Consider the following 9,349-nt stretch of genomic DNA (forward strand, 5'->3'; position numbering starts at 1 on the left):
ATAATAATAATAATAATAATAATAATAATAATAATAATAATAATAACTGACAGGTCCACGACTACACCACCACCACCAGGCTCCATCACCACCACACCATCACCACCAGAACCAGGCTCCATCACCAATTACACCATCACCACCAGAACCAGGCTTCACTACCACCACACCATCACCACCACAGAACCAGGCTCCATCACCACCTCTTTTCACACCATCACCACCACCACTACCACTGGCTCACCTGCCACCACACCACCACCACCAGACACCACCACCACCACCACCACACCACCACCACCACCAGACACCGCCACCACCACACCACCACCGGGCTCCACCACCACACCACCACCACCAGACACCACCACCACCACACCACCACCACCCTCAGAAGGACTCACCCTCGACGTGCTCAACCAACACTCAGCGCTCGTCATCTTTCACAAGGTATTGCTCGAACCTTTACCTGCCTCTATCCTTGGCCTTATTAAAGTAACAAGAGATGGTCCACTACATAGTTTATGTGGCTCTAAATGGTTGCCACATACAAGTAGATTATGTACATTTATTGTATCTTTCTTCTACTGTATATGCCACGATAATGCCTCTTAGATAAACCTACAGGAAACTTATTTATTGCATGTTTACTCGTGTTACATCAGGCAGACAACATTAAGGATATTAATCCAAACACAATGAAACAACGTGTAATTATTATTTTTCCTTCTAGAGTGACCACACTGTGAGAACACCGAGTTATTAAAGAATAAACATATAAGTAGTTCCACTATACTAGGTCTACTAGACCCATCAGAGTAATGATACATTAGTTATCCGTTTGCTGTAGAGAAGTTTTATCTGAGGTCAAGGAACCGTCAGTTAATCATCACAGTGATAACAGTGTGTGTTCTGTACAGGTGTTCCCGCTCGGCCAGTACTGGTCACACTCGGTAGATCTGGAATGGCACTTGAATCGGGTGGCACCGGGACGCATCGTCGTCATGACAGTGGCAGTGTCTGGCACTGTAGGACTTCGTGACGTCGCCCGACGCCTCGACCAACTTGGATCACTGTTCGCACTCCACCTCACGCCCATGGCTCACTGGACATGGGTCTTTGTCAAGGGCGGACGTACCATTTCCGAGACGGCCATTGTCCAAGGCTACTACGCCCCACATCACGCCCACTTTATCCTTCCACTCTCATACCTAACAACGCCGCCCACCTCTTTCAGCAAGAATCAACAGCTGCAACAGCAGCGTTGGCAGTACTGTGAAGCTCACGGTGCCATGGGCGGCCTCTGTGACGAGGACACCCCCGACCCACTACCTGTGCCCCCTCCTCCGCCTGTGGCCCAGCAGTGGGCTCTGGATGGGGTGCCCGTGGTGGTGACGGCAGGCAACAGACACCAGTACCTCTACCACACCCTCACCACCCTCCTCACCACACCTGGGGCACAACACAACAACATACTCGTCGCCCTCGGTGACGCGCCACAACCCACAACACAACTCCTCCGTCTACTCAACATCACCTTCACTAAACTTGTCGTACACGGTAAAGACAACAACAAGCTCTTCCGTTACTACCGCAGCGTCTTCCAGTACGTCGCCCGCACCTTCCCCGACGCTCCGGCAGTCATCATCCTCGACGAAGACGTACAAGTCTCTCCAGATTTCTTCTCCTACATGAGCCAGACGCTCTGGCTCCTCTACCATGACCCGACACTCTACTGCGTCAACGGCTACTCAGCTACAGGTTTTCAAGGAATATCACACGATCCGAAAACATTATTGCGAGCTAACGTCCAAGTAGAGTGGGGCTTCGCGGTGACACTAGGTTTCGTCAAAGAAGTTATCAGTAGATGGCCGAGTGACCCCTCAGAGACAGACACACTGTTCTACGATGAGTGGCTGTACAAACACGGCAGTAAGGGGCGGGAGTGTGTCTTCCCTGAAATTAGCAGAACAATACATTATGGTATTGGCGTCAACTCTGAAGCTTGGAGTACAGAGATGTATTTCTTGTTTAAACCCATGGTCCGAGAGGCTCATGTTTACCTGGACAACGTGAACAGAATGCTGCAGCGGCCGTGGGAGGAACACTTCTCCCGCAGCATTAAAGAAGCCACACCGCTCACGGGCAACCCCTGCAGCGATACCTTCGTGCCATCTATCAACACTGCCACCAACTTCGTGTTTTACTACCGCGTCAACAAGAAGCCAGACGGACAACTTGATTACAGAAACTTTTTGTACGCCGCTACATGTCTCAACGCGTGGGGTGTGTCCGAGCAAGGCTTACACCAGAAGGTGTTGACAGTCAGGGTGTCCATGCTAGCCACACTCTACCTCGTGGGTGCTCCATATTCTCCCTACGCTCACTTCCGCCCACGACACATCCGCCCATGGGTTTACGATTTAGTTTCCGACGAAGACGATAAAATCATTATGAAGAGAATAGCAGAGATCCAAATAGGGAAATATAAAATACTTAATTGGAACGTTACAAGTGACTCCTTGATGGACTTATTATCTGTGACAAACTAATAATGCTGGCAACGTAATCTATATAAAAAAGTAACTATAGATGAAGCAATGAGTGATCTATAACACTTACACCTAACAACCAGCAACCAATCAACTGCTATGTAATGAAACAGTTGCTAAGGACGCTAACAACAACCACCAACCATGACTCCACAAACAACAACCACCACAAAAAAACTGTACACAACTATGGCCACCACACAAACAACCAATACAACTACTACCAACACCAAATAAACAACACAGTACTACCACCACCACCACCACAAACACCCAATACAACTACCACCACCACACACAATCAACCAACACAACCCACCACCAACACCAAATAAACAACCACCTTAAGCCAAAAACAACAACAACACAATCACCCGCCAACCAAGAGGCAACCATCACCACACACTGTCAAACAACCATTACCTAACAACAACAACAACAACCAACACGAACTCTACCACACCAACGGACACTACCACCACCACCACCACCACAACAACATGAAAATGGTAAATGACTTTGGTGTTTGTAAAGGAAAAAAAGCTTTTGAATTTGGGAGAAATCAGGACAAAGAGAGAGAGAGAGAGAGAGAGAGAGAGAGAGAGAGAGAGAGAGAGAGAGAGACCTACACCATGCCCAACAAGACAACCGTACACAACCAAGACAATCAGATAAATGCCATTAAACCCTCAAAACACTGCCATGTAAACATATAATCAACCCAAAACACCAAAAACAGACAATCAGACATACATACGTACACCACCACACAACCAAACACACAGAATTACACGACCAGACAGACAGAAGTACACAACCAGACAACCAAATACAACCACACAACCAGACAGACAGAAGTACACACTCAGACAACCAAATACAACCACACAACCAGACAGACAGAAGTACACAATCAGACAACCAAATACAACCACACAACCAGACAGACAGAAGTACACAATCAGACAACCAAATACAACCACACAACCAGACAGACAGACGTACACAACCAGACAACCAAATACAACCACACAACCAGACAGACAGACGTACACAACCAATCAACCAAATAAAACCTAACATAACTTAACACATAACCAGTCAACCAAATAAAACCAAACATAACTTAGCACATAACCTGTCAACCAAACAAGACAAAACACAACCAGTCAACCAAACAAGACAAAACACAACCAGTCAACCAAACAAGACAAAACACAACCAGTCAACCAAACACACCCAAACACAACAAGTCAACCAAACACACCCAAACACAACCAGCCAACCAAACACACCCAAACACAACCAGTCAACCAAACACGACCAGTCAACCAAACAACCAGTCAATCAAACACCCAGTTAACCAAACAACCAGTCAATCAAACACAACCAGTCAACCAAACACAACCAGTCAACCAAAAAGCAACCAGTCATCCAAACAACCAGCCAGCCAAACACACCCAAACACAACCAGTCAACCAAACACAACCAGTCAATCAATCACAACCAGTCAACCAAGCAACCAGTCAACCAGTCAACCAAACACACCCAAACACAAACAGTCAACCAAAAACAACCAGTCAACCAAACACAACCACATAACCAAACAAACAGACGACCCGGGAGGATAATGTGACAGCCCCCCCCAACCCCTCCCCCCATGAACTGAAGGCGCGCCACGTGAACCATCAAGCTGTCATAAATAAAACAACAGAGAGAGGAGGAAAACAGTGAAGAAATCCTACAACCTCTGGCCCGACCCATCTGCCTCCTCAACAGTGATCTTTTAATACCGTGCTGCACGAACCTAACCTGGGTGAATCTTACCTTCAAGTTCTATCTCCAGAGTTAAGTTTATTATGATCAAGTTTAATTGTGGTGTTAAGTTCCATATACTGAGTTGGACTAATAACCCGGGTGAATCTTATCTTCAAGTTCTATCTCCAGAGTCAAGTTTATTATGATCAAGTTTAATTGTGGTGTTAAGTTCCATATACTGAGTTGGACTAATAACCCGGGTGAATCTTATCTTCAAGTTCTATCTCCAGAGTCAAGTTTATTATGATCAAGTTTAATTGTGGTGTTAAGTTCCACATACTGAACTTTTGACTAGCAACCTGGGGTCCATCTTACACCTAAGTTTATTTGCTGCTTAAAGTTACATATTGTTAAAGAAAAGTTCGATGTCTTGGTGGTAAGGGAAGACAGTATTACTTTTTCAGGAAAGTTCAAATATTTTAATAAATCTCAGTTCGCTGGTGTAATCCGGAGCATCAAAGAGAACTAAGATCAAGTTCAGTTTGTTGTATATTACTCTACATGATAACAGCAGAATGTCCACTCTCGCTGTCTGAAGTTGCTGGAATTATCTACTGCACAAAACAAAACTGTAGTCAAGTTCAAGAGAAAACAGGTGGGAGCCTTTCAATGGCCTCCTGTAGGGTAACACAAGCTTTCTTAACTATCAAGTATTACCTGGACCAGAAATATCTATTCCCCCAAACATGAGAGCAACACACGGAACATCCTCATTACAAGGTGTGGTCACCGTGGTCGCCGTGGTGGTAGTGGTGGTCGGGCAGAATACAAGCTACCACCACAAACAACCACTTCCTATCAACCCGAGGGACAAGACAAGGTGAGTTGACAACCTGTTCTTTGTTGTATTATTCATGTTATAATTTGATAAATTTACTACAATCATCCATGTGTGGTAAACATGTAATGAGGAAACCAAAGAGCTTCTTTTTTTTTTTTTTGGTCAACAGTCATACCAGTAATAGCACTAAAATCAGCAGCAGCAGCAAGATGGACAGCAACAGTGGGAGTACAGGTAGAGGCAGAAACAGCAACACAGACAACAGCAGCAGCGTTAGGAGAGTCGGGGTGGAGGTGTGGTCGAGTTTCAGTGGGTGGAGTGTGAGGGTGGACGGGTGTCACCACCACCTGACCTGCCACACCTCTCCCCCGCTCGTCAGTAAGGGCTTCACCTTGCCCCCGGAGGACGCCCGCCCCCACCCACCTACCCTCGACGAGGGCGTCACCCTCACCGTCCTCAACCAACGAAAATCTTCCCTCATCTTCCACAGGGTGAGTCTCCACCTACTGTACTTGTGGGAACTAAACACACACACACACACACACACACACACACACACACATACCATGACCCATCAATAATAACGGTCTGTGTTCTGGACAGGTGTTCCCGCTCGGCCAGTACTGGGCACACTGGGCAGACCTGGAGTGGCACTTGAGTCGGGTGGCACCGGGACGCATCGTCGTCATGACAGTGGCAGTGTCTGGCACTGTAGGACTTCGTGACGTCGCCCGACGCCTCGACCAACTTGGATCACTGTTCGCACTCCACCTCACGCCCATGGCTCACTGGACATGGGTCTTTGTCAAGGGCGGACGTACCATCTCCGAGACGGCTATTATCCAAGGCTACGCCCCACATCACGCCCACCTTATCCTTCCACTCTCACACCTAACAACGCCGCCCACCTCATTCAGCAAGAATCAAGAGCTGCGACAGCAGCGTTGGCAGTACTGTGAAGCTCACGGTGCCATGGGCGGCCTCTGTGACGAGGACACCCCCGACCCACTACCTGTGCCCCCTCCTCCGCCTGTGGCCCAGCAGTGGGCTCTGGATGGGGTGCCCGTGGTGGTGACGGCAGGCAACAGACACCAGTACCTCTACCACACCCTCACCACCCTCCTCACCACACCTGGGGCACAACACAACAACATACTCGTCGCCCTCGGTGACGCGCCACAACCCACAACACAACTCCTCCGTCTACTCAACATCACCTTCACTAAACTTGTCGTACACGGTAAAGACAACAACAAGCTCTTCCGTTACTACCGCAGCGTCTTCCAGTACGTCGCCCGCACCTTCCCCGACGCTCCGGCAGTCATCATCCTCGACGAAGACGTACAAGTCTCTCCAGATTTCTTCTCCTACATGAGCCAGACGCTCTGGCTCCTCTACCATGACCCGACACTCTACTGCATCAACGGCTATGGAGGGACGAAGGATCTTTCTCATGACGAAACTAAAATATTACGAGGAGATAACCAGGTCTCGTGGGGTTACGCTATTTCACTTGATTTCGTTCGAGAGGCCTTACAACTATGGCCTTCCCCCAGGCCAGGTAGAACCTTTATCTATGATTATTGGCTGTACAGTAACATTGCTGGAACGCGTGAGTGTGTATTTCCTGACGTCAGTCGCAGCCGACATTTTGGCATAGGAGTCAATACTGTCCCCTGGGTCAAAGAAAACATATTCCAGCTTAATCCTTTGGTGGAGAAGAGCGGGGTGTTGCTGGCAGATGTTGAGCGTGTACAGCTGTCAGTGTGGAGCCGTGATCTGGCTGCCAACATCAGAGACGCCACACCCATCCTTCACAACCCCTGTGACAAAACTTTCCTCCCTGATCCTCGGCAGCCATCCACCTACGTGTTCTACCTCAATATGACCAGGAAGGCAGACGACTCTCCTAACATCGATGACTACTTCTGCGTGGCCCACTGCCTCGGGGCCTGGAGCTTCTCTCCTATGGGCCTCCACAAAGGTGTCAAGACACTTCGGCCCTCCACCCACGCTACACTCCACCTAGTAGGTGTCCCTTATTCCCCTTACTCTTATCTCCGTCCACCTCACATCCCAGTGTGGTCTATGGCAACTCTTACTCCACCTCAGAAGGAAGTTCTTAATGACCGCATCAAAAACAGAACTCCAGTGACCATGGCCAACACTAACCTGACCATAGAACAAGTTATGAATACACTCTCGGGGTGTGACGTGAGTGTCTTGTCTGGTGCACTGTGTTGGTGAGCAGGGACACAACCTAATCATATCTAAGTTACTTAGACAACATTTTGAGTAAAAATATCAGTAACAGTTTTCCTGAATCCTTCTGTGATGTCATAACTGCACCTAGATTCACTCTTCGTTTTCAATGTGTTTATTTATGATCAAATTGTAAATCGTAAAGGTATAAATTGACTTCTATATTTGTGTATGAAAAAATCTAGAAATAAAAAAATCATTATTTATAAAGTTAATCTATTTATAGTAAATAACTATTATCACCTAATGTGCTTTACCAGACTAACTAACACACGGAGGGAGGCGTAGTAAAAACTTGCCACACATAACAGCCTTGAACTAGTGACCATCAGGACCCGTCGGCAGTGCACCCTACAACTTCACTTTTGATTTTCTTTTCCAACACCTGTAATTACCTTCACATATCTAACCAGACTTAATGATATAATGCTTATCCCCTCCAGAGTTCCTGCGCCCGAGCTCCTACTCAGTTCTTACTCAACATTCATACTTGCCAAGCTCACTTATGCCTCCCCTGCCTGGTCTTCCGCCCAAAATGACACACAACGGAAACACCCAGAAAAAGTGCAGACGAGGGCGTACAAGATTATTCTCTCCCTCCTACTCCACATATCAAGAAGCGCTCAACACCCTGATCCTCTCGGCTCTCTCTGATCATCACCACGACCTCATCTGCAAATTTTGGGAGAAGCTTCTGTACCATCCTCGACACCAGCTCCTGCTTCCCATCCAGCCCATACGAGCACGTACTGATCGCTAGAAGAACAGCCAAGTCCCAACCATTGTAAAAATTATCAACAACTCCGAGTTAACCAATGTGTTCACTCCCAGCCAATCTTACTTTTGCACTGTTACTATGTTGAAATGCCCTGTCGTATGACCTTCTCCCCCCATTGTTATTATATATCATATTTGTACCACTTATGTTACTTGTACATTATTTGTCAATCAAGTGATCTATTTCCCCAATTATGTAACTGCATATTTTGAGCCTTTTGGCTGCCATATTCTTTCAATAAACAGTTAATTATTCGTATTAGTAGTAGAAGTAGTATTATTACACACACACACACATGCACCCCCCACACACACAACAATCTCCTCAAGTCTAGCTCATACCTCGCACGATCCTAATAAATCCAGATTTCACGGAGAGAAGAATCCCTCGAGGGTGAAATCAGGAAACATTTTGTGTTTCGGAGGAAGAGAGAAGAGAAGAGAAGACCCGGGTGCTCAAGACTCGTAGGCTCATATACTTACCCTTAACTGGTTATGAAAAGGAATGCATCGAGTTACGGTAGAGTCTCAGCGACATCCTGAGACATTCGGGTTCTCATCTTTGTGTTGTGGCTGAGACTGAGTGAAGGAGTCAGGCGCCGCGACCTGACATTTCTACCGTACAAGTATCTGAGAATCCAGGTCTGTGTTACGGGAAATAGATACGTTCTCAAATCTCCATCTAGGGCCAAAAAATATCCCAACTTACAAACCTTTGAGAATCATGAAATCAGATCAACAAGGTTCTAGTGGTGAGGCAACAGACACGAAGCAATTGTGAGTTACGACCACCCAGGAGTTATCAGTATGGTATCTGCGGCTGTTTTTAGTCCTGTTGGGGGGAAGGTTAAAGCTCAACAATACAGAGATAACCTGAAGGAAAATGCTGAATCGTGTTGCTGGGTTTTGATGATGAAAGTTGTGTGTTGACTTGTGTGAACCAGAGTGAGTTCTTCAGCCCATGTAACCAGGCGAGTATAGCTTATCATGATATATGGAGCAAGGTTTAGTTTTATAGTCTGGTAGGTGATGGTGGTGGTGTGGTGGTGGTGGTGGTGGTGGTGGTGGTGGTGGTGGTGGTGGTGGTGGTGGTGGTGGTGGTGGTGGTGGTGGTGGTGGGTGGTGGTGGTGGTGGTGGTGGTGGTGGTAGTGGTGGTGG

General features: G+C 47.1%; 2 protein-coding genes across 2 annotated transcripts; both read left to right on the forward strand.

The window, feature by feature from the left end:
- The first annotated feature begins 975 nt into the window (after window positions 1-975).
- Window positions 976-2,552, forward strand: LOC121868702 (protein O-linked-mannose beta-1,2-N-acetylglucosaminyltransferase 1-like). Its single transcript, XM_042369539.1, has one exon. The coding sequence runs from the start codon at window positions 1,005-1,007 to the stop codon at window positions 2,550-2,552; it is 1,548 nt and encodes a 515-aa protein (XP_042225473.1). The 5' UTR covers window positions 976-1,004.
- A 1,626-nt stretch (window positions 2,553-4,178) lies between these two features.
- On the forward strand, window positions 4,179-8,067 carry LOC121868695 (protein O-linked-mannose beta-1,2-N-acetylglucosaminyltransferase 1-like). Its single transcript, XM_042369532.1, has 3 exons — window positions 4,179-5,190; window positions 5,321-5,642; window positions 5,755-8,067. The coding sequence occupies exons 1-3, from the start codon at window positions 5,057-5,059 to the stop codon at window positions 7,396-7,398; spliced, it is 2,100 nt and encodes a 699-aa protein (XP_042225466.1). The 5' UTR covers window positions 4,179-5,056; the 3' UTR covers window positions 7,399-8,067.
- Window positions 8,068-9,349: the final 1,282 nt, after the last annotated feature.

This window comes from Homarus americanus, unplaced genomic scaffold (genome assembly GCF_018991925.1).
Source record: "Homarus americanus isolate GMGI-L3 unplaced genomic scaffold, GMGI_Hamer_2.0 scaffold30535, whole genome shotgun sequence".
NCBI classification, from domain to species: domain Eukaryota; kingdom Metazoa; phylum Arthropoda; class Malacostraca; order Decapoda; family Nephropidae; genus Homarus; species Homarus americanus.

Bases quoted from the DNA above. Each gene is read 5' to 3' on its own strand.
- LOC121868695 (XM_042369532.1), top strand. From the start codon at position 5,057: ATGAGAGCAACACACGGAACATCCTCATTACAAGGTGTGGTCACCGTG. The intron at 5,191-5,320 runs GTGAGTTGACAA...TTTGGTCAACAG, and splicing joins AACCCGAGGGACAAGACAAG to TCATACCAGTAATAGCACTA. The intron at 5,643-5,754 runs GTGAGTCTCCAC...TGTTCTGGACAG, and splicing joins CTTCCCTCATCTTCCACAGG to GTGTTCCCGCTCGGCCAGTA.
- LOC121868702 (XM_042369539.1), top strand. From the start codon at position 1,005: ATGACAGTGGCAGTGTCTGGCACTGTAGGACTTCGTGACGTCGCCCGA.